The following is a 24,734-nucleotide window of genomic DNA, read 5'->3' as shown; positions in this document are numbered from 1 at the left end:
CGCCAGAATTTAAGACCATCAAAGCAAAAACTGAATCCATACAATTACAATTCAATAGCAGACCCAACATACATTACAATAGATCCTTTTCTATAGCCGAACTGAGTTGGGCTCTTGCCAAGTGCAAAGGCAACTCAGCAGGACCAGACGACATTAGCTATCCACTGTTGAAAAACCTTCCTTCTGACGAAAAAAACCTGCTCTTAAAGCTTTACAACCACATATGGCAGAGTGGCAAAATTCCTCCTCACTGGAAGAAAAGTCTAACAATACCCATCTTAAAGCCCGATAAACCTAAACACAGCCCAAATAGCTACAGACCAATAAGCTTACTAAACTGCATCGGAAAAGTGTTGGGAAGAATGGTTAACCGGCGTCTTACCCAAGAACTGGAAGGCAGGAAACTCCTCAGCATTAATCAACACGCATTTAGATGCGGATTAGGCACGGAAACTTGCTTTGTGCAACTCGAAGAACTGCTGGCCAAAGTAAAATCTGATAAACATCATGCCGACTGTGCTATCATCGACTTGGCTAAAGCTTTCGATCGAACATGGAAATACGCTATCATGCGCCAGCTAGCCAGATGGAATTTCGGAGGTAACATGATCACATTCCTCGATGATTTCCTCTCAGACCGTACCTTCGAGGTTCTGATTGGAACGAACAAATCCAGCACTAAAACACTCGAAAACGGAGTTCCTCAAGGAGCCATCCTTTCTCCAACATTATTTCTGATTAGCATCGAAAGTCTTCTCCGCTCACTACCACCATCCATCACTCCACTGGTGTACGCTGATGATATCGTCCTGATCTCGAGCAATGCAGATAATGGAGTAGCGCGATACAATCTGCAACAGGGACTGAACATCTTATGGGAATGGTCAAAACGTATTGGTTATGACATCGCTGCTGAAAAAAGCAATATACTACACATCTGCACCAAACCGCACCCAACTGTACCGCTTTGCCTTAATCAATCACAAATTCCAGACTGCAAAAAAGTAAAGATACTCGGGATCACAATAGACCAAAAACTCACATTCCAAGCCCACATTAAACAGTTAAAAACTACAGCAACCAAGAATATCAACCATTCCAAAATGCTCAGCACAGGAACCCACAAAGCTTCAAAAGATACACTTATCTTCATTATTAATCACTGGTTACTTCCAAAACTACTGTACGGTATAGAAATAGTATCGATTAAAAAGGAACAGTTTGAAAAAGCAATAAGCCCCATCTACCATGCCGTTCTAAGATATGCCATAGGCGCCTTCCGAACCAGCCCCATCGTCTCTATGCTAAGTGAGAGCGGACTTCTTCCACTTAGCCATATAATAACAACTAAATTAGCCGCAACAGCAACAAGAATTAAAGAAAAGAATATCCAAGCACCATCATTCCTCAATAGAGCCAACTCCGAACTTTTCGCTATAACAAACTGCAATATCCCGGATATCACAACACTGTTACATCTTGGCACTCGGCCGTGGTACCATGAACCCCCTAATATAGACTGGCATTTTAAAAACATCCTTAAAGCAGGCTGCAATAGTACAATAGCACAAAAACATTTCATAGAACACATCAACAACAAATACATTAAGCACAACCACATTTACACCGATGGATCAGTCGATGAAGCAGTAGCAGGATTCGGGATTTACTCACCCATTGATAAAGTAGCGTCCAAACTGCCGGATCATTCTTCCATCTTTACGGCAGAAACGTTGGCATTAATCCAGGCAGTTGAAGATACCCTGCGCTCTGACCTGGAAAACGTCATCTTTACCGACAGTGCGAGTGTCCTCTCGGCACTAGAGCATGGAACATATAAGGACCCAAACATCTAAAAGCTCTACCAGGTCACTAGCCCACACATAAACCAGGATCAACAACTCACCATCTGTTGGATACCTGGTCACACTGGTATCAAAGGCAACGAGATCGCCGACCGCCTCGCCAACAAAGGCCGAAGAAAAACATCAACCTACAACACTTCGTTGCCTAAAAGAGACGCAATTATCTATATAAATGGAAAAATAAGAGAGGCGTGGGAAAAGGAATGGTTTAAAACCAAAAACAACTTCCTTCGGCTAGTGAAATTAACAACTACACCATGGCCATCAGTAATCAAACATCGAGACCAAAAGATCCTTACTCGAGTAAGAATAGGGCACACTAGACTGACCCACAGCCATCTCATCGAACGATCCAGTCCTCCTCTCTGACAATTCTGTGGTACCACTATAACAATATTCCACCTCTTAACAGAATGCCACGGATACACACAACTTCGTAATACTTGCCATCTTGACGCCAACATAGACTCAATACTTTCACCTCACCCACAGAAACAGGAAAATCTACTAAAATTTTTAAAACTATCACATTTATTCCATCAGCTATAGCAATATAATAATCTGACTTTTCCCCACAAAGAGGCGAAAGAACTCCGCAGGAGCCAAAGCCTCTCTAAACCATACTAACAACAACAAAAGAACGCAATCACCCGTTGAATCATACACATCGTGTCCCAGTGTTGAGTGAATTTTTCCGTCGAAATGGCACCCAAAACCAGTGGAAAAGCTGCGAAGAAGTCTGGCAAGGTCCAGAAAAATATTTCCAAGTCCGACAAGAAAAAGAAGCGCAAGACCCGCAAGGAAAGCTACGCTATTTACATCTACAAAGTGTTGAAGCAAGTCCACCCGGATACTGGTATCTCTTCGAAGGCCATGGCCATGAACAGTTTCGTCAACGATATCTTCGAACGCATTGCTGCTGAGGCATCCCGCTTGGCGCACTACAACAAGCGTTCGACGATCACGTCCCGCGAAATCCAAACCGCTGTTCGTCTGCTGCTGCCTGGTGAGCTTGCCAAGCACGCCGTCTCCGAAGGAACGAAGGCTGTCACAAAGTACACCAGCTCGAAGTAAGCCACTGAAATGATTGGCTTCGTTCTCTCAAATCGGTCCTTTTCAGGACCACAAACCGCATTCAAACAAAAAACTATCTTTCGTTTCATCTGCACCAGCGAATTAGCGCTTTAATTTCAGGGTGTCCGTCTTCGTCAACGTAATTGTTCAGTTTGTTGCGTTTGCCTGTACTAAATGGCATTAGTGCAGGTAAACGCAGCCATATCCTAAGTTTGTTTGCGAACTTTGTATTGGAAACAATGATGCTGTGATTGACATTAAAGTTCTAGGTTGTTCATTGTAAATATTAATGTTAAAAAGAACCTTAGCACGTTTACAAAAACATTAAAAAGAAGTCCGCACTGGTTGGAAGCGTTTTGCGAGGTGAAATTGTAAATGGAGTTTCGTGTATCATGAATTATGAATAGAAGTCGTTTCGCTCGTTGTATGACAATCATTTTTTTAAATAAAATTTTCCTCGCGCATACGAGGATAATTTATCGACAAAGCAACCAATAGCAGCTTATGTGTCGTGAGTCAAATGTTGTAATAGATTTGTTCGATTTTAAACTTGTTTATAAGTATTGAAGGGTCGTCGTCTTAAGCGTTTGAATTAAAGTGTGTATAAGCATCAGTTAAGCTGTTTGTGTCGAACATTTGTTGTAAAATATAAAGTCATACTATTCGTTCGTAGTTTGTTGTAAGCAGCGATGTTGGTATAATAGTCATAGATAATATAGATGGTAATAAAATATTGATCAATATAGTCAAAATCCTCAGATGCCCTATTAAAAAGCGAAACTTTTACAAGAAAAAGTTAAAATACCTCCCATAACATTGATTATTTAAAACAAATTTTCCCCCTTTTCACACTTTCCTCGTTATAACAAAACGACATACGTGAAGGCTTGCATTCGTATGTACAATTTCATAATAGCAATCGAAAGAAAATTCTTGGAATGTTCAACAGTATTGGTGGTCCTGAAAAGGACCGTTTTGAGAAGGAAATGCCCCGTTTAGACAGGGACCGCTTCCGGATGCATGGACGATTTAGGCACGCTCTCCGCGGATGCGACGGGCCAGCTGGATGTCCTTGGGCATGATGGTGACGCGCTTGGCGTGGATGGCGCACAGATTCGTGTCTTCGAACAGACCAACCAGATACGCCTCGCTGGCTTCCTGCAGCGCCATGACGGCTGAGCTCTGGAAGCGGAGATCAGTCTTGAAGTCCTGGGCGATCTCACGCACCAAGCGCTGGAAGGGCAGCTTGCGGATGAGCAGCTCGGTCGACTTCTGGTAGCGACGGATTTCTCGGAGGGCCACCGTTCCTGGACGGTAACGATGCGGCTTCTTCACTCCTCCGGTGGCCGGGGCACTTTTACGAGCAGCCTTGGTGGCCAGCTGCTTGCGAGGAGCCTTACCTCCAGTCGATTTACGAGCGGTTTGCTTGGTACGAGCCATTTCACTTCGGGAGCGTAGGTTTCGTTGAGCACGGAGCGAACTTGTTTATTTGACAAAAGTTGAACGTTAAATGAGGACACTGCTCGAACAAGAGCTCTTTTTATGCGTTTGCCAACCCTTTTTTTCTCTCATCTTAAGAGCAAGAGGGAATGCGTGGATGAAAAAGTAGAAATAGGGACGTTGAGCTCGAAAACGCTCATTCGTGATCGTCAATTTGAAGTGAACATCGTGAACGTACAATCCTGTGCTCATCATGACTGGAAGAGGAAAGGGAGGAAAAGGTCTGGGTAAAGGAGGAGCCAAGCGTCACCGAAAAGTGCTGCGGGATAACATCCAGGGCATTACCAAGCCCGCCATCCGCCGTTTGGCTCGGCGCGGAGGAGTGAAACGTATCTCCGGCCTCATCTACGAGGAAACCCGTGGCGTCCTGAAAGTATTTCTGGAGAATGTGATTCGTGATGCGGTCACTTACACTGAACACGCCAAGCGTAAGACCGTCACCGCTATGGATGTGGTGTATGCTTTGAAGCGTCAGGGCCGCACTCTGTATGGTTTTGGAGGTTAAATTTATCTCTATAAAACTTCCATGTGGAGTCTCAAATCAAACGGTCCTTTTCAGGACCACAATACATTACTCAAGAGCTGTGTCTTTCGCAACATTAAAATGTTTTATTTGAGAGAAAAAATGTCTATGATGGCTTCGAATGGTGTGCGTATAACATTTTACTCGCATAACAAGCACTCACACTGCTGTATATTCAGTGCATTTACATGAGATGGCGTTTTGTGAGTGTGATTTTTTATCTTATACGTATGCGTTTGAAGCGTTCGCAAAAGCAACGATTGAAGCGTTGGTTAAAATGAATCATTTTTCTCTCTTGCATTTTTTTATCTAAATTTTCTTATAAAAATATTTTTTTTAGAGAAACCTCTCATCCTTTTGAAGCAATAATCGCCGCGTGGATCATACCGTTTTTTGCATCAGCTCTAATCTGACTAATACATGCGCATCGTTCATGTATACTTGGGATAACTCATCAAAAGAAGGAAATCGGATGAAAAAAACTACACCGTTTACATAAAGTTTATGAATTTATTATAACAGCCAACAGCGTCAATGTTGCCTTTGAATCCGTAAATCACTCAATGCTTATTTCAAAACTATCAAGCTATGGAGTAAATGGGGCGCTAGTTCATTGGCTCTCCTGTTATTGAAGTGATAGGCATATTACAGTGAATATTTCCTTCTCTCTATCTGCACCATTCACCAACACGTCCGGGGATCCACGTTTCTCGGCCCTATGCTATTTAAAAATGTATAAATGACGTTATTTACGTTATACCAGATTGCGAAAAATTGTTTTATGCAGATGATATGAAAATGTTCCTACCAGTATCAGATCAAACCGATTGCTTAACTCTTCAAAACTGTTTAATTCGATTTAACTCATACCCACCAAATACTTTCTGCAAGATTTGCTATCAGGGTGCTATGAACATGAAGAAATTAACTCCACCTCCAAAATCTATGCTGTTAACTGAATGCTATATATTTTCTTGGGATACTGACTTCATTTGGTATACTGACTTAGCGATGCTCCGCTAGCGATGCTTACATTTTGGTTTGTACATTTGGTAATTGTTCCCCAGCTTCCGTTATCATTAAAATGTTTCCCAGTTACTATCCAGGACAAACACCCTGGGACCTCATAGATCGCATAATGAATTATTTGGGAAAAGTAACGCTCAGCCCTCTACATTACGCTAGCGTTACGAGTAACATCTGTCTAGCGCAAACCCAAGCAGCATTTTTGAACGCCTGGTTTAATCGTCGTGGATAAGCAAATTGAGGTAAAAGTAAGGCTCAGCCCTCTACGTTACGCTAGCGTTACGCGTAACGCCTGTTTACCACAAACCCAAGCAACATTTTTGAACACCTGTTTTAATCGCCGTGGATGAGCAAATTAATAGATTATCATGTCTTAATATCGTTTTTTTTACATGATAATTAGAAAAGCAACAATTTTTGAACAAACATAAAAAAGAGCAGTAATTGCAAAGATAGCACTCATTGATAATTCATGAGTATAAATAAATTATATTATTACTATTAGGCTATCATTTTTAACAGCAATCAGCTTTAACAGCTGTAACAACTTCACGTATTATAATTATAACAATGCTTAGAAACTGCCGGTCTAACTAAAATAGAAAACAAAGTAAACTCTTTAGGCTAGCACTTAAGGTGTGCCAAAAAATTAGTTTTTTCCTTTATTTCCTTCGTATCTTCGTTCGTATGTATTTTTGACCGCAATGAACCAGTTTCCGCGATTTTTCTCCCTTTTTATCTGCTTGCGCACATACAAAACATCGCCTCAGCTGACAGTCCGTTGGAAACCTTACAACAGTTTCCAAAATTGTCCCCCCGAGTGTGATACAGTTAGCTCTCTTTCTAACAAGTGATCTAGATCACGTTAACTGTCTCTCACTCCTAGCTCGACTGTCAGTTGATGTTTGTTTATCTTCCGCTGGTTAATCGTGCTTTTCTATCTAAGCCGCTTTGTTAAACAAAGGGGTGGCTTGCAACTTGATTTGGCTCCTGTCGTCCTTACTATTGTTTCTACGCAAAATAACCCGGCCGCATATTACACGTGCGTATTGTTTCGTCTCGCACGTATCTGTATAACCGATAGCACTCGCATCCTAAAGTTCACGCTGTGTATCTTGATACTATTGCTATACGGGATACCGTGCGCTGCCTACCTCACACCTCCCTTCCTCACACGCGGTCTACGCACGGATGCTCGCGCAGCTTTTTATCGACTGAACCCAGCACTAGTTTGGTCCATGGAATGCTCCGGTGATTTGATATAAGTATCCCATCGATCGTTTATTGTCCATTACAACTGAAATTAAAAAGAGTGTTTGTTTCAGCCGTACGTACCACCACACCACTGTTGTTGTCCCATGAAACTGCCGCCGGAAAAGTATAACACCAAGAACCATCACGAAAGGGACAATCCCTTTGGATTGCGTGATAGAATTGTCCTTCGCTGTCGAACGTGGGACACAGTTCGATCCCCCGCCCGAAGTAGTCTCCTCTTTCAAACGTCGCTTCCATAATCGCAGCTTCTCATGACGCGGTTTCAATCTTAGCCGTTGTATGTCTTTATCGAGCGAGCTTGCTAAGCAGGGTTCAGAGTGGACACCTGACTCCGATGGTTTTTCAGCATCAGGTTTCACGATCAGCTTTTGCCTTTCAATAGCGGTCCCAACGCCAATTGGAACATCTTTCAACCCATCAGGACGCAGCCAGAGTCGGTGATGAGCTTCGATAAACGTATCCTCCAAAGCAGTGTTCGTGTGCGTTATCGCGTTGTTGGTGTTAGTGAACGATTCAGATTTGTGTATATTGTGTATCGTCGCGCGATAGTGACGTTTCTCGGAGATTGTGTGTGTAGTTGTGATGTCATCGCTGTGCTTCCATTTTGCGTCATCATCGCGGTCGAGGTCAATACACGGTGGGATTGCGGGTTGACCCCAAGAAGTGTCTCCGGGCCTTTCATCATCATACCTCTCAACGAATTGCGAATTGTGCATATGCTCGTATCCCGGTTGATTAAAACTTGGTGCGCCCGAACGATTTGTTGCCCGGCACCGTTCTTCATCCTTTTGGAGCTCAAGCCTCTCACAATCGTTGAGATAACACCATTCACGCTCTAGTACTTTGATTCGTTGTCGTCTTTGTTGTTGCATTTCGTGGATCTTGCGCTTTTTCTCAGCCTCTTGCAAACGCAGCGTTTCCGCTTGCGAAAATCGAAGCATAAATTCCCGATAGTAGCGATTTAGTATGTCTCGTTGCCAAAAGGTCTCACCTTCGTTGCCAGTAGTTACTATTGCAGCCCTGGATCTATAGTTCGAATCAGTCGCGAAATGGTCCCGCACCTGCATTATTGGTATTGCATCACGGCTTGTGATCCACCTGCTCGTGCCCGCCTCAAGCGAAGATCCCTCCACACCTCCACGCGTTATAAACGAGCCGTAAGACTCCCGTTCAAATCCGTGGAAATGCTGCACCAAATCGATATTCTGCTTCACTACACAACCTCGTGATTCCTTTCCTTCCTAGCAACTCTCTATTTAACACTATCGGCAGTTAATGATTCACGGTATTTTTACCATTCGCGATTTTGTCGTGATTAGCGTCGATATGTTCTAACTAATTTTTTGGAATGTTAGAAACTGCCGCTCTAACTAAAATAGAAAACAAAGTAAATTCTTTAGGCTAGCACTTAAGGTGCGCCAAAAAAATAGTTTTTTCCTTTATTTCCTTCGTATCTTCGTTCGTATGTATTTTTGACCGCAATGAACCAGTTTGCGCGATTTTTCTCCCTTTTTATCTGCTTGCGTACATACAAAACATCGCCTCAGCTGACAGTCCGTTGGAAACCTTACAACAGTTTCCAACAACAATCTTACACATAAAAAATGGTTACTTTTAAAAATGATTATTTATTTATTTTCCCAACTATTGATAAAGCAGGATAATGAAATACATACAAATATTTACTACCTTCATTAACCTCAATTTAAAAAAGAGCCCTCGCACCTACAGTAAAGTTTATTCACAATAGGCGGAAACATAGATTGAATAGGTAATAATTATATTTCATGTAGGATAGGTGACGAATGAACCACCCTGTGGTTCGTGATGACAGCTCGGATGAGAGCAGCGTGACTCGATTAACCGGGGAAACGGTGAACGGACAGCGGATGCGGACAGTCGCACACGGAGATTGAAGTGAAACACACGTGAAGAACTAAGACGATTTTGTTAATTTGAATTGAATAAAGCACTCTTTTCTCTTTTATCCTACATGGGGGCTCAACCGGGATATTAGAAAAGAGTTGCGTGAAATGTACAGTGCGTAAAAGACGTGCGCCTGTATGTGAAGACGCGCAAAGAAGTGTACAGTGCGTAGAAGATGTGCGCCTGTATGTGAAGACGTACAGAAAAGTATACAGTGCGTGTAAGACGTGCGCCTGTATGTGTTAAGACATACAAAGCATTACGCAGCGCGTGTAAGACGTGCGCCTGTGTGTGTTAAAGAGGATGAAGTTAAGTACAGTGCGTGTAAGATGTGCGCCTGTATGTGCTAAGACGTTCAAAGCATTACGCAGCCCGTGTGCAACGTGCGCTCGTGTGTGTTAGAGAGGGAAAGAAGCGCAGTGCGTGTAAGTCGTCCGCCTGTGTGTGTTAAAGAGGATAAAGTTGAGTACAGTGCGTGTAAGAGGTACACCGATACGCAAAAAACGACGCGAGTTGCACAAAGGACAACAGAAGTGTGACTTTTGTGTTAGTGTGACGATTAAAGACGAAAAGCATCGCGTAGTGCGTGTAAAACGTGCGTTTAAAGAACGCAATCAACGAGAAAGAGTTGAGTGTGTGTGAAAGTGTGCGTCACTAGTGGAAAGAGGTAGACGTATATACTGCGTGTGGGGCACGCGCGTGTGTTGGTGAAGGCGTTAGGAACTGTCGATAACTGCTGAATTCTCGTGAAATTCGCATAATGGACAACGAAGCGCAGATCCTCGTGTTGCTAAACGATTTAACTCGTCCGGGTTTAGTTAGGAGGTGCGCCGCTAGAAAACTAGCTACCTCGGGTACAAAAGAAGAGTTGGCCAGGCGACTAGTCGAAGAAGGAAACGTGGAAATAATGAATGAAACCATGAATACGGACAATTTTGCAGACGCAGAAATGCGTAGCAGTACAAACGATGAAGCGGTCTTGCCAGAACACTCGGATTTGGTGCGCACGCCGTATTCGTTTCGTGATGTTGAAGACGGTTTAGAAACGTACGGGAATGATCTATCCCAAGACTTTAGTGTGTGGCTAAACGAATTTGAAGATATTTCAAAGATGGCACGTTGGACGCAAGATCAGATGCTGGTAATGATGCGCAAAAAGTTAGTTGGTGTGGCGAAAAGTTTTGTGATGATCAAACGCGAAACCAATTCGTATACCGCGTTGCGTGCAGCTTTACTGGAAGAGTTCGGTACGGTAGTTCGTGAGAATGACGTACACCGTAAGCTGGCAACGCGTAAGAAGAAGAAAGATGAATCCGTATTGGAATTTATCTATGCAATGCAACGCATTGCGCAAGGCATCGATTTAGATGAAGTCAGTTTAGTGGAATATATCGTCGATGGTGTTACAATGGACACTCGAAGTCGAGCAAGTTTATACGAAGCTGTGACAATAAAAGATTTGAAATCGAAGCTACTGTTCTGGGAACGTGCGCAAAAGAAAGATGAGCCAACAGAAAAGAAGAAAGAACAAGTGCGACGCGTGGTGGAAAAAGTAGAAGAAAACTCAAAACGACGTTGCTACAATTGTGGTGATCTCGGACATGAAACACGTACATGCGCAAACAAACAACGTGGACCCAAGTGTTTTGTTTGCAATGAATACGGACACCGCGCGAAGGAATGTCCGAACAAAGCGCGACATTCGTCGAACATGCCAAGGCAAAACAATGGTGACACCACGAATGTTCTTACAGTGAAAACAGCGGAACAGAACGATGTGTCCGAATTAAAACGAAATGGACTGATCACAAAGCGCATCAAAGTGAACAATATGGATTGTGTGGCTTTTGTCGATCCTGGCAGTGAAGTGTCGTTATTACGGAAAGATTTTTTCGATGAGTTGCCGTTTAGTGAAATGGTGCCAGTTAAAACAGGTTTTCGACTCCGTGGTTTCGGTGGAAATTGCAACACACCACACGGCAAAACAAAGATAAGTATGGAAATTGACGAATTGAAGCGATCGGTCGATGTTTTTATAGTGTCAGTGAATTCTATGAACTCAAAAGTGTTGTTAGGTATGGACTTTTTGCAAACGACGAAGTATACGATAACGAACGATGGTTTGAAAGTGGAGGAAGTTGGATTGGTAGAAAACGACGAACGATGGATTTACAATATAAAAGCCGCGGATGTGGGAGAGTTAACGGTTCCTTCAGAATATCGCGAACAAATAGAGTGCATGATAAAGTGTTATAATCCCAACGAAAACCCACAATCGGTCGTGACCTTAGTAATCAAGTTACAAGATGAAAGTGTAGTTCGTGAAAATCCTCGTAGGCTTGCTCCATTAGAAAGGCGTGTGGTTAAAGATCAGGTACAGGAATGGCTAGACAAAGGTGTCGTAAGATCATCGTACAGTCCATACGCAAGTGCTGTGGTTGTGGTTCCTAAAAAGAATGGTACGTACAGAGTTTGCATCGATTACAGGGAGCTGAACAAGAAGATGATTAGGGATAAATATCCAATCCCTAACATAGAAGATCAAATAGAGCAATTGGCGGAATCTCGAGTTTTCACAACGTTGGATCTTGAAAATTCTTATTTTCACGTTCCAATAGACGAAGATAGTCGGAAGTTTACAGCTTTTGTTACTCACGAAGGGCAATATGAGTTTTGTCGGGCTCCATTCGGTTTGTGCACCAGTGGAAATGCATTTTGCAGATTTATTAATTCTGCATTACGAGAGCTCATAAACGAAGGAGTTATCATAACGTTTGTGGATGACATTATAATCCCAGCTAAGAGTGAGCAAGATGGTATTGCATCTTTGAAGCGTGTGTTTGAGATGGCCGAGAAAGCAGGTTTAAGATTCAATTGGAAGAAGTGTGTGTTTTTGCAAAGGCGCGTGGAATATCTGGGGTATGTTGTGTATGACGGTCGAATCGAACCAGCAGAGCAGCAGATTGAAAAAGTGAAGCGGTATCCCCAACTTAAAACTACAAAGCAGTTGCAGCGATTCATAGGTCTTGCAAGTTATTTTCGTAAGTTCATACCGGGATTAGCGAAGATAGCTCGTCCTTTAACGATGACGTTAAAAAAGGAAAATCAGTTTGATTTTGGTATACGGGAAATTGCTGCGTTCGAAGAGATAAAATCAGTGTTAGTGAATTATCCGGTATTGCGTATTTACCAAAGTGGTGCAGACACTGAAATCCATACAGATGCAAGTAAGGAGGCATTGGCTGGAGTGCTCATGCAACGTGCGGTAGATGACGGGATGTATCATCCTTGTTATTACTACAGCAGACTAACCAACCAAGCTGAACAGAACTATCACTCTTTTGAGCTAGAAACATTAGCGGTGGTAGAATCTTTAAAGAAATTCCGGTGCTATTTACTGGGACAAAAGTTTAAAGTGGTAACCGATTGCTTTGCCTTCAAGCAATCCATGGCTACAAAGATACCGAACGCAAGGGTTAGTCGTTGGATGGTGGTCTTAGCAGAGTTCGAATTTGAAGTCGAACATCGCAGTGCCGAAAGAATGAAGCATGTGGATGCTCTATCTCGTGCCAGTGTAATGTCAGTGTCTACAGCGATTTGTGAGCGTATGAGGAAAGAGCAGCAGCGTGATCCAAAATTGGCAGAGATTCTTTCAAAGTTGTGCAGTGGTGAAGAAATCGACGACTATTTTGCAAAAGATGGTGTGTTGTATAAGGGTGATGTCTTTTCATCCAGATTGTGCGTGCCAATCTCGATGGAAGCAGAAGTTATTAAGAATGCTCACGATCAAGGACATTTCGGAATCAGAATACATTCCATTACATACATTCCATATACATTCCAAGTGTTGACGAGAAGATAGAGAGGTGTATTTGTTCTTGTGTGAAGTGTATTCTAGGTGACAAAAAGAGGGGTAAAGCGGAGGGATTATTAAACCCTATTCCAAAGGGCGAGGTACCTCTCGATACGTTTCATATCGATCATCTCGGCCCTATACCGTCGACGAAGAAATCTTACAATTACATCCTGACGGTGATCGACGCGTTCAGTAAGTTTACGTGGCTATTTCCTACCAAATCAACGGCGGGTGACGAAGTAGTGAAGAAGTTACAAGTCATCGCAAGTGTTTTTGGCGATCCCCGACGAATAATTAGTGACAAAGGAGCAGCTTTTACATCGTCAATGTTCGCGAGTTATTGTGAAGAGCGTGACATCGAACTACACACGATTGTAACAGGTGTTCCAAGAGGCAACGGGCAAGTGGAACGAGTACATCGCACCATTATTCCGGTTTTGACTAAGCTATCTATCGATAAACCGGAAGAGTGGTACCGACACGTGAATGCGGTGCAGAAGGCGATCAACAGCAGCTGGCAGAGGGCAATCCGAACCAGTCCGTTTGAATTGCTAGTTGGAGTCAAGATGAAAGATGCTGACGGTAACACGTTGAGCGCCATGGTTGAAGCAGAGTTGCAACAGTCGTTCCAAGACGACAGAGACGAGCTACGCAAAATGGCTAGAGATGGAATCCAAGCCATCCAGGACGAAAATCGACGAAGCTACAATCTACGGAAGCGACCGGCGCGTAAGTACGAAAAAGGTGATCTGGTGGCACTTCCCGTGACGCAGTTTGGACCGGGGAGAAAGTATCGGCAGCGGTTTTACGGTCCGTACGTCGTGAAGGAGATTCTGGAGCATGACCGTTTGAGTGTGCGGAAACTGGATGACGATGCTGAAGGACCATCGCAGACGACTACGGCTTGCTCAGCCGTGAAACCATGGGTACATCCGGGCCGGATGTAACATCAGGAAGGGCCGTGTAAAATGGGTGACGAATGAACCACCCTGTGGTTCGTGATGACAGCTCGGATGAGAGCAGCGTGACTCGATTTACCGGGGAAACGGTGAACGGACAGCGGATGGAGACAGTCGCACACGGAGATTGAAGTGAAACACACGTGAAGAACTAAGACGATTTTGTTAATTTGAATTGAATAAAGCACTCTTTTCCCTTTTATCCTACATTCATATACATTATTAATTTATTAATATTTTTAATATTTTATACTTTCTAATCATAGGAAATGTTACTAAAATTGAAAGCTTTTGGGGTGTTTATGAACTTTTCAAAAATACTGCTTGGGAATTTTAAAAGGCATGTAACGCTTCTCATATGTAACGTAGATCACTGAGCCTTACTTTAACCAACTATTTAGATGGCGTTACTACTGGTTGCAGGGACTTTGATCACCACTAGATGGCGTTATTGAATGTGGAGTTGCATATGCGGTAGGACATTTCAATACTTTGTATTTTATAGGCATTCCTACATTGCAAATCATTTTATTGTTTCAAACAACGAAACACTTTAAAATGCTTCACAAATTTGGGTAACTGGTGATTAAGATGAAGGGTGAAGGGAAACATTAATAAGTATGGTTGTTTATTTGAACCTTCCTAATTTTTGGTCCAACTTTTTTAAAGCCATTGTCAACGTTTCCCGATATATTGAAAGCCAAACTTTTGTGAGAACCTAAGGCTACCTAAACGCACAACATTTTTCGACAATCGACCCTTTCAACATTTTCCCGTGGTTAACGATAAATCAGGTAAAAGTGTCCTTTACTGTTTTCAGTAAAAGGTCAACACGCAGGTATCACTGGTTGCATGTATATGGTAAAACCAACCCTCTTGAACAAGCTACCTGGAAAATCTTATGCATCGCTTATGATATGCTGCATTTTGTAGAATTCGTAGTGAGAGGTTACAGAATTGAAAATATTAAGGGATGCTTTTTGTGCCAAAGGACGGCACATTTTTTCATTTACATTTTGTACACAGTTTCAAGCACGGTTCTTGATATATCTGGATTTTTTTTCCTTCTGGTTCTCCCATAACAGCATAAATCGAATAAAATGTCTTTGGCAAAGTAATTTGTCGCCCTGAAAAGGACGGTTTTGGGTTTGAGATGAAGGAAGCTTTGTCACACCGTTTAAGCCTTCTTTTCGGTCTTCTTGGGCAGCAGCACGGCCTGAATGTTGGGCAGCACACCACCCTGAGCGATGGTTACTCCGGACAGCAGCTTGTTCAACTCCTCGTCGTTGCGGATGGCCAGCTGCAGATGACGCGGGATGATGCGCGTCTTCTTGTTGTCACGGGCAGCGTTTCCGGCCAACTCAAGCACTTCAGCGGCCAAGTATTCCATGACGGCTGCCAGATACACGGGTGCTCCGGCACCGACGCGCTCGGCATAGTTACCCTTGCGCAGGAGACGATGAATACGGCCAACGGGGAACTGAAGACCGGCACGGTTGGAACGGGACTTTGCCTTTCCCTTTACCTTTCCTCCCTTTCCACGGCCAGACATGGTTAGATTTGATTGGGGTACGTTTGTAAGGGATCACGAACAACACGATGTTCTCTTTGAGAAGGGTCTTTTTATAATAGAACAATTTTGACCCGACCGATGCTTATATAGCAGCTTATTCGTGCTGCCCGATACTCGTTTGGAATTTTTCGAGCTGCACGATACGTTTTCTCTCTCACAGCCCGTTATAAGCGATCGGAGAGCTCGGAATTTTTCTAGAACGCAATCACCCGTTGAATCATACACATCGTGTCCCAGTGTTGAGTGAATTTTTCCGTCGAAATGGCACCCAAAACCAGTGGAAAAGCTGCGAAGAAGTCTGGCAAGGCCCAGAAAAATATTTCCAAGTCCGACAAGAAAAAGAAGCGCAAGACCCGCAAGGAAAGCTACGCTATTTACATCTACAAAGTGTTGAAGCAAGTCCACCCGGATACTGGCATCTCTTCGAAGGCCATGAGCATCATGAACAGTTTCGTCAACGATATCTTCGAACGCATTGCTGCTGAGGCATCCCGCTTGGCGCACTACAACAAGCGTTCGACGATCACGTCCCGCGAAATCCAAACCGCTGTTCGTCTGCTGCTGCCTGGTGAGCTTGCCAAGCACGCCGTCTCCGAAGGAACGAAGGCTGTCACAAAGTACACCAGCTCGAAGTAAGCCACTGAAATGATTGGCTTCTTTTCATGAACCTCTCTTAAATCGGTCCTTTTCAGGACCACAAACCGCATTCAAACAAAGAATTATCCTTCGTTTCATCTGCACCAGCGAATTAGCGCTTTAATTTCAGGGTGTCCGTCTTCGTCAACGTTATTGTTCAGTTTGTTGCGTTTGCCTGTACTAAATGGCATTAGTGCAGGTAAACGCAGCCATATCCTAAGTTTGTTTGCGAACTTTACAAGTTCTGCGTTGTTCATTGTAAATATTAATGTTAAATAGAACCTTAGCACGTTAAAAAAACATTAAAAAAAGTCTGCACTGGTTGGAAGCGTCTTGCGAGGTGAAATTGAAAATGGAGTTTCGTGTATCATGAATTATGAATAGAAGTCGTTTCGCTCGTTGTATGACAATCATTTTTTTAATTAAATTTTCCTCGCGCATACGAGGATAATTTATCGACAAAGCAACCAATAGCAGCTTATGTGTCGTGAGTCAAATGTTGTAATAGATTTGTTCGATTTTAAACTTGTTTATAAGTATTGAAGGGTCGTCTTCTTAAGCGTTTGAATTAAAGTGTGTATAAGCATCAGTTAAGCTGTTTGTGTCGAACATTTGTTGTAAAATATATAGTCATACTATTCGTTCGTGGTTTGTCGTTAGCTGCGATGTTGGTATAATAGTCATAGGTATAGATGGTAATAAAGTATTGATCAATATAGTCAAAATCCTCAGATGCCCTATTAAAAAGCGAAACTTTGACAAGAAAAAGTTAAAATACCTCCCAAAACATTGATTATTTAAAACAAATGTTCCCCCTTTTCACACTTTCCTCGTTATAACAAAACGACATACGTGAAGGCTTGCATTCGAATGTACAATTTCATAATAGCAATCGAAAGAAAATTCTTGGAATGTTCAACAGTATTGGTGGTCCTGAAAAGGACCGTTTTGAGAAGGAAATGCCCCGTTTAGACAGGGACCGCTTCCGGATGCATGGACGATTTAGGCACGCTCTCCGCGGATGCGACGGGCCAGCTGGATGTCCTTGGGCATGATGGTGACGCGCTTGGCGTGGATGGCGCACAGATTCGTGTCTTCGAACAGACCAACCAGATACGCCTCGCTGGCTTCCTGCAGCGCCATGACGGCTGAGCTCTGGAAGCGGAGATCAGTCTTGAAGTCCTGGGCGATCTCACGCACCAAGCGCTGGAAGGGCAGCTTGCGGATGAGCAGCTCGGTCGACTTCTGGTAGCGACGGATTTCTCGGAGGGCCACCGTTCCCGGACGGTAACGATGCGGCTTCTTCACTCCTCCGGTGGCCGGGGCACTTTTACGAGCAGCCTTGGTGGCCAGCTGCTTGCGAGGAGCCTTACCTCCAGTCGATTTACGAGCGGTTTGCTTGGTACGAGCCATTTCACTTCGGGAGCGTAGGTTTCGTTGAGCACGGAGCGAACTTGTTTATTTGACAAAAGTTGAACGTTAAATGAGGAAACTGCTCGAACAACAGCTTTATTCATACGCTTGCCAACCCTTGTTTTCTCTCATCTTAAGAGCAAGAGGGAATGCGTGGATGAAAAAGTATAAATAGGGACGTTGAGCTCGAAAACGCTCATTCGTGATCGTCAATTTGAAGTGTGAACATCGTGAACGTACAATCCTGTGCTCATCATGACTGGAAGAGGAAAGGGAGGAAAAGGTCTGGGTAAAGGAGGAGCCAAGCGTCACCGAAAAGTGCTGCGGGATAACATCCAGGGCATTACCAAGCCCGCCATCCGCCGTTTGGCTCGGCGCGGAGGAGTGAAACGTATCTCCGGTCTCATCTACGAGGAAACCCGTGGCGTCCTGAAAGTATTTCTGGAGAATGTGATTCGTGATGCGGTCACTTACACTGAACACGCCAAGCGTAAGACCGTCACCGCCATGGATGTGGTGTATGCTCTGAAGCGTCAGGGCCGCACTCTGTACGGTTTTGGAGGTTAAATTCAACGTGCTATAACAAACCTCCAAATGGAGTCTCAAAACGGTCCTTTTCAGGACCACAATACATTACTCAAGAGCTGTGTCTTTCGCAACATTAAAATGTTTTATTTGAGAGAAAAAATGTCTATAATGGCTTCGAATGGAGTGCGTATAACATTTTACTTGCATAACAAGCACTCACACTGCTGTATATTCAGTGCATTTACATGAAATGGCGTTTTGTAAATGTGCCTTTTAAACGTATGTGCATGTGTTTGAAGCGTACATAAAAGCGACGATTGAAGTGATTGTTAAAATATTGAATTTTTATTTACTTATTAATTTATTAATTTATTTTATAGTGTCGAATTAAAATTATTTTATTTTTCAGGGCAAGCCGCTCATCCTCTTGAAGCAATAATCGCCGCTACACATGCGCTTCGGTCATTGATACTTGTGATAATTATTCAAAAGAAGGATTGGGCGAAAAAAAGCTACACCGTTTTCATGAGGTTTGTGAGTTTATTATAACAGCTAACGGTGCCAATGCTGCCTTTGACTCCGTAAATCACTCAACGCTAATTTCAAAACTATCAAGCTACGGAATAAATAGGGCGCTTGCTCATTGGCTCTCCTGTAATTGAAGTGTAAGACAAATTACAGTGAATATTTCATCCGGGGTTCCACAAGGCAGTATTCTAGGCCCTATTCTTTTTATCATTTTCATAAATGATGTTATTTACGTTATACCAGATTGCGAAAAATTGTTTTATGCAAATGATATGAAAATGTTCCTACCAGTATCAGATCAAACCGATTGTTTAACTCTTCAAAACTGTTTAATTCGATTTAACTCATACCCACCAAATACTTTCTGCAAGATTTGCTATCAGGGTGCTATGAACATGAAGAAATTAACTCCACCTCCAAAATCTATGCTGTTAACTGAATGCTATATATTTTCTTGGGATACTGACTTCATTTGGTATACTTACTTAGCGATGCTCCGCTAGCGATGCTTACATTTTGGTTTGTACATTTGGTAATTGTGCCCCAGCTTCCGTTATCATTAAAATGTTTCCCAGTTATTATCCAGGACAAACACCCTGGGACCTCATAGATCGCATAATGAATTATTTGGGAAAAGTAACGCTCAGCCCTCTACATTACGCTAGCGTTACGAGTAACGTCTGTCTATCGCAAACCCAAGCAGCATTTTTGAACGCCTGGTTTAATCGTCGTGGATAAGCAAATTGAGGTAAAAGTAAGGCTCAGCCCTCTACGTTACGCTAGCGTTACGCGTAACGCCTGTTTACCACAAACCCAAGCAACATTTTTGAACGCCTGTTTTAACCGCCATCTACCCGCTGCGCAAAGCGACGCAAGAAATCATGGAGTTCTGAGAATTTTATCATGCCCTCTTTTTTCTCCAACGGCAAATTTGTCGAGCAGCTCGTCGAGCTGCCCGTCCCTGGCTCCGCCTCATTCCCCTCGGCTGAGCGCGCTGTCGAAGGTTTGAATGTGTTGGTGTGTCAGACGGCCAATCGCTGTCAGCCATCGTCCGTGCTCTTTCCCTCCCTAGCGCTATCTCATTCTCGCGTGTGGGCAATGCTCATGAGTTGCTGTGGCGCTTAAAAAACCGTTTATACACATTGCGGCGATGAAGTTGCATTTTTACAAATCAAACCAAAAAAGCGCAATAAGTTCTATTGCTGCAATGTAAAAATGACTAAGGAATCGCTAGCTAACGCTGGAAGGTTTGATGTGAAACGCGCTGAATCCTAATTCGCATTCGCTGATTTTCATCAACTTTCCTTTCCACCAGCACCTAGAACGCAGGCTGGAAAGTTCACTGGCAGGCAGTGGGGCCTGTCATCGATCTGAACGTGTTAAGCATTAAAGATAACTTTGTTACACTAAGCTTTTGCTTTCGTATGTTGTAGATTACACAGATATGCTGTGCCGTCTGCGCAAAGGTATGAGCGTGCGTGTGTGTGCACAACTGTCGCCAAATGTGTTTTTTTCCGGAATGTTATGATCCATCGGTCAAAGAAAGGAAGGTGTTAATGAAAGGCGGAAAGACGAATTGAGGTCCCTGTCAATGGTAACTGATGACAGGGAGCAGGGGTAGTGGCACACAGCTGTTAGGAGATTGAACAGTATACTTAAATTGCCGACGGATGGAGAGGGCGGTGGCCATGGAACCCCTACGATCATCGGTCACAGGCCCTAAAATTGTAGTCGCCATGGGGGGAGGGGAGGTGCAAATGGTTCTCCAGCCACGGAGCCCTAAAGACCATCTTTCCGGGGGCCCTTGTCATTGATACTCTGTCCATTTGTAGAGATCATCGGCGACCGCCTAGTCCACCTACCGTTAGGTCCGCCGCTGGTTCATGACGGTGTTTTTTTTTTACTGTAGAGTGCATCCTTCCCCCTGCCTGCAGCGTATACATCGAGCAGGAGACAGTGTGGCAGTACCCCCGTCGTGGGTTCTAACCGCGTACGAACCGTCCGCCGTATCAAGAGGTGACTATCCGGCTACGTGGTACTCAAGTCCTGAAAAGGCCGGCATGATCGCTTTGGCTAGTACGCCAATAATAATAATAATAATAATAATAATAAAAAGAACTTAGCGTAGCAGTCCACACGCGGGTAAGAGTTTTCCTTGACTTTGTTGCTGCCGGGCTACCGCTGTGACGAGACAAATGGACGGAATGCACTCGACCAAAACATGAACCTACCGATCCGAACCCATTCCAAGGCATTGCCGGTCAATCGGCGTCATGATACCGACTCCAAGCCAACAAGCCGCCAGATTCTGGACGGACAGGTGCAGCACCATACGCGCACCGTAATAAACAAATCCAGAATCCTCTTTTGTATAAATTCAATTCAAAATGTTGTTTCCACTTGGGTCCACTAGCTGAATTAGAAATACAGTGAACCCTCTCTTATTTGAGTGGCGATGGGACTGTCGAATAAGAGGGGTTTTCAAATTACAGAGGTGAAAAGTGAATGAAAGGTCAATCCAAACAAGAAAGAGACAGAACATTTAGTATGCAGCCTCAACTGTTGCTATAGGAAACTGCGAACAGAATCGCCAATTTGAGCACACATCTTTCAATAACCATGGCAACACCATACACAAATAAGAGGGATACAGATTTCAGAGGTTTTCCAAATTAAAGGAACAAAAATGTACTGGAAATCAAGGGACTGTGCAAAATGTTCAAATAAGAGAGGTTTTTCAAATTGGAGAGGTGTCAAATAAGAGAGGGTTCACTGTAAATGTGCTACATATAACACGCACGTTTGCTTTGATCGTGTGTCTTTTTAATACCCCCAATAGCAGAGCCTATCGCAAAGATGCCAATGCCAATGGTTGTGTTGTCTCTCAGGTAGCGAGATCGAAAATGCATGGACTTTGTAGCCGCAGCGGATGAAAATGTACGCATCAGAATCAAATAGTTTTGGGGTTTCCAAACGCACGCACGCACACAAACACACAAACACGCGCGCGCAAACTCACACACAAACACGCACGCGCAAACTCGCACACACACACACACACACACACACACACACACACACACACACACGCACACATGCATGAACGCGCGCACGCACGCACGCACGCACGCACACACGCACGTACGCGCGCCCGCGAGCATAAAAGCGCGCACGCCAGCACGCACCCCCGAAAGCGCGCATGCGAGCACGCACCCACGAAAGCGCGCACGCGAGCATGCATCCACGAAAGCGCGAACGCGAATACGCATTCACAAACCCCCCCCCCACTCCCCACCCCCTTACCGCATGATCCATTACGGCTACCTTATCGGAAGATAGGCTGGTTCAGCTATCTTGCAGCGCATCCTCATCCAAAACGCCAGGCGGGGTGGGGGAGCGGAACATGATAGAGTGAATGGTCACTTTCCCCGCGCTGTGTGCGTGTGTGTGTGTGTCGAGACACAAAAACTCGAGAAAGATTTCGGCACATTAAAAAAATATATTTTTAGTCACTATACACTGTGCTTCATGATGCTTAGAAGGTCGTTGAAGCATCAAACATGTTCAAATTAAAAAAAATATTAGATTAGTGTTAGACGTTCTCCTACGCTTGTTTTAAATAGGCTTCTTCACCCTCAACTGGCACAGGCATCGAATGGTCTCATCAGCAGCGGCACGAAATAAAATAAACCATCAATACAGCGATAACACTTCAAATCCCAATCCAGCTTCTCCCACAGCGTCTCAAGGTCACACACAAATTAATAAATGCTAACACCCACCAATAACAATACACAACCGCAATGCACATATATGAACCAACGCATACACCACAACAACCAATCAGCTGGCGGCGGAAGGCACGGGCAGAAGCGCAAGTAAGGCAGGTCAATGTGAGGGAGGGAGAAGAAGCGGACGAAAAAATGGGCGCCATTTTTTAAAAAAAATTTGACCGTTTTTTTTGCTCCACCGCCATAAATAGTTCGTCCATTTCGCCCACAGATGGCGCTAAACTTGCTCGACCCAGCGCGGGAATCGCTGAAGTCCAGCGCGGGAGACCAGGCCAAATCTGCGCTGGCCAGCGCAGATTTTGGTGCATTTTCTGCGCTGGAAACTGCTCAAATTTGCGCAGCGGGTATATAATTGGTAAAAGTAAGGCTCAGTGATCTACGTTACATATGAGAAGCGTTACATGCCTTTTAAAATTCCCAAGCAGTATTTTTGATAAAAGTAAGGCTCAGCCCTCTACGTTACGCTAGCGTTACGCGTAACGCCTGTTTACCACAAACCCAAGCAGCATTTTTGAACGCCTGTTTTAACCGCCGTGGATGAGCAAATTAATAGATTATCATGTCTTAATATCGTTTTTTTTACATGACATTATAAAAGCAACAATTTTTGAACAAACATAAAAAAGAACAGCAATTGCAAAGATAACACTCATTGATAATTCATGAGTATAAATAAATTATATTATTACTATTAGGCTATCATTTTTAACAGCAATCAGAGTTGTAACAACTTCATGTATTATAATTATAACAATCTTCATATATAATTATAAAGTTTATTCACAATAGGCGGAAACATAGATTGAATAGGTAATAATTATATTTCATATACATTATTAATTTATTAATATTTTTAATATTTCATACTTTCTAATCATAGGAAATGTTACTAAAATTGAAAGCTTTTGGGGTGTTTATGAACTTTTCAAAAATACTGCTTGGGAATTTTAAAAGGCATGTAACGCTTCTCATATGTAACGTAGATCACTGAGCCTTACTTTTACCAATTATTTAGATGGCGTTACTACTGGTTGCAGGGACTTTGATCACCACTAGACGGCGTTATTGAATGTGGAGTTGCATATGCGGTAGGGCATTTCAATACTTTGTATTTTATAGGCACTCCTACATTGCAAATCATTTTATTGTTTCAAACAACGAAACACTTTAAAATGCTTCACAAATTTGGGTAACTGGTGATTAAGATGAAGGGTGAAGGGAAACATTAATAAGTATGGTTGTTTATTTGAACCTTCCTAATTTTTGGTCCAACTTTTTTAAAGCCATTGTCAACGTTTCCCGATATATTGAAAGCCAAACTTTTGTGAGAACCTAAGGGTACCTAAACGCACAACATTTTTCGACAATCGACCCTTTCAACATTTTCCCGTGGTTAACGATAAATCAGGTAAACGTATCCGTTACTGTTTTCAGAAAAAGGCCAACACGCAGGTATCACTGGTTGCATTTATATGGTAAAACCAACCCTCTTGAACAAGCTACCTGGAAAATCTTATGCATCGCTTATGATATGCTGCATTTTGTAGAATTCGTAGTGAGAGGTTACACAATTGAAAATATTAAGGGATGCGTTTTGTGCCAAAGGACGGCACATTTTTTCATTTACATTTTGTACACAGTTTCAAGCACGGTTCTTGATATATCTGGATTTTTTTTCCTTCTGGTTCTCCCATAACAGCATAAATCGAATAAAATGTCTTTGGCAAAGTAATTTGTCGCCCTGAAAAGGACGGTTTTGGGTTTGAGATGAAGGAAGCTTTGTCACACCGTTTAAGCCTTCTTTTCGGTCTTCTTGGGCAGCAGCACGGCCTGAATGTTGGGCAGCACACCACCCTGAGCGATGGTTACTCCGGACAGCAGCTTGTTCAACTCCTCGTCGTTGCGGATGGCCAGCTGCAGATGACGCGGGATGATGCGCGTCTTCTTGTTGTCACGGGCAGCGTTTCCGGCCAACTCAAGCACTTCAGCGGCCAAGTATTCCATGACGGCTGCCAGATACACGGGTGCTCCGGCACCGACGCGCTCGGCATAGTTACCCTTGCGCAGGAGACGATGAATACGGCCAACGGGGAACTGAAGACCGGCACGGTTGGAACGGGACTTTGCCTTTCCCTTTACCTTTCCTCCCTTTCCACGGCCAGACATGGTTAGATTTGATTGGGGTACGTTTGTAAGGGATCACGAACAACACGATGTTCTCTTTGAGAAGGGTCTTTTTATAATAGAACAATTTTGACCCG

At 43.4% G+C, this 24,734-nt stretch overlaps 12 protein-coding genes across 17 annotated transcripts in view; 8 read left to right on the top strand and 4 right to left on the bottom strand.

The window, feature by feature from the left end:
* The window catches only part of LOC120949361 (histone H2B), a 202,183-nt gene that overhangs the window by 157,928 nt on the left and 19,521 nt on the right, over positions 1–24,734 (top strand). The window lies entirely within an intron of this gene.
* LOC125906890 (histone H2B) overlaps positions 1–24,734 on the top strand; it is a 189,090-nt gene that overhangs the window by 144,835 nt on the left and 19,521 nt on the right. The gene's annotated exons all lie outside the window — the stretch shown is intronic.
* The window catches only part of LOC120949373 (histone H2B), a 164,805-nt gene that overhangs the window by 120,550 nt on the left and 19,521 nt on the right, over positions 1–24,734 (top strand). The window lies entirely within an intron of this gene.
* Positions 1–24,734, top strand: part of LOC120949375 (histone H2B) — a 99,171-nt gene that overhangs the window by 54,916 nt on the left and 19,521 nt on the right. The gene's annotated exons all lie outside the window — the stretch shown is intronic.
* Positions 2,479–3,691, top strand: LOC125906903 (histone H2B-like). Its single transcript, XM_049607822.1, has one exon. It carries the CDS (start codon positions 2,568–2,570, stop codon positions 2,937–2,939), a length of 372 nt encoding a protein of 123 aa, XP_049463779.1. The 5' UTR covers positions 2,479–2,567; the 3' UTR covers positions 2,940–3,691.
* LOC125906867 (uncharacterized) lies at positions 3,731–17,651 on the bottom strand. The gene is made up of 5 exons (XM_049607636.1): positions 17,222–17,651; positions 15,188–15,538; positions 4,725–4,923; positions 4,618–4,636; positions 3,731–4,419 (listed from the first exon to the last, which is right to left on the bottom strand). Exons 1-5 carry the CDS (start codon positions 17,624–17,626, stop codon positions 3,969–3,971), a joined length of 1,425 nt encoding a protein of 474 aa, XP_049463593.1. The 5' UTR covers positions 17,627–17,651; the 3' UTR covers positions 3,731–3,968.
* On the top strand, positions 4,556–4,944 carry LOC125906906 (histone H4). Its single transcript, XM_049607828.1, has one exon. It carries the CDS (start codon positions 4,633–4,635, stop codon positions 4,942–4,944), a length of 312 nt encoding a protein of 103 aa, XP_049463785.1. The 5' UTR covers positions 4,556–4,632.
* Positions 4,950–8,806, bottom strand: LOC125906887 (uncharacterized). The gene is made up of 2 exons (XM_049607780.1): positions 5,771–8,806; positions 4,950–5,683 (listed from the first exon to the last, which is right to left on the bottom strand). Exon 1 carries the CDS (start codon positions 8,328–8,330, stop codon positions 7,215–7,217), a length of 1,116 nt encoding a protein of 371 aa, XP_049463737.1. The 5' UTR covers positions 8,331–8,806; the 3' UTR covers positions 4,950–5,683; positions 5,771–7,214.
* On the bottom strand, positions 14,979–15,568 carry LOC120949364 (histone H2A). Its single transcript, XM_040366626.2, has one exon. The coding sequence runs from the start codon at positions 15,554–15,556 to the stop codon at positions 15,182–15,184; it is 375 nt and encodes a 124-aa protein (XP_040222560.1). The 5' UTR covers positions 15,557–15,568; the 3' UTR covers positions 14,979–15,181.
* The window catches only part of LOC120949383 (histone H2B), a 28,440-nt gene continuing 19,521 nt past the window's right edge, over positions 15,816–24,734 (top strand). The window contains exon 1 of one of the 3 annotated variants that reach the window (XM_049607784.1): positions 15,816–16,412. In XM_049607784.1, coding sequence (XP_049463741.1) covers positions 15,839–16,213 — 375 coding nt within the window. In that variant the 5' untranslated portion in view covers positions 15,816–15,838 and the 3' untranslated portion in view covers positions 16,214–16,412. Of the gene's footprint in view, positions 16,900–24,734 lie in introns of all 3 variants that reach the window. The other 2 variants (XM_049607786.1, XM_049607785.1) reach the window with 2 other exon arrangements.
* LOC120949391 (histone H4) lies at positions 17,792–18,801 on the top strand. The gene has a single exon (XM_049607827.1). It carries the CDS (start codon positions 17,882–17,884, stop codon positions 18,191–18,193), a length of 312 nt encoding a protein of 103 aa, XP_049463784.1. The 5' UTR covers positions 17,792–17,881; the 3' UTR covers positions 18,194–18,801.
* On the bottom strand, positions 24,062–24,651 carry LOC125906897 (histone H2A). Its single transcript, XM_049607810.1, has one exon. It carries the CDS (start codon positions 24,637–24,639, stop codon positions 24,265–24,267), a length of 375 nt encoding a protein of 124 aa, XP_049463767.1. The 5' UTR covers positions 24,640–24,651; the 3' UTR covers positions 24,062–24,264.

The sequence above is a fragment of the Anopheles coluzzii genome, chromosome 2 (genome assembly GCF_943734685.1).
Source record: "Anopheles coluzzii chromosome 2, AcolN3, whole genome shotgun sequence".
NCBI lineage: Eukaryota > Metazoa > Arthropoda > Insecta > Diptera > Culicidae > Anopheles > Anopheles coluzzii.
Note: the sequence above shows the minus strand (reverse complement) of the source record. Positions and strands in the feature narration are given on the sequence as shown.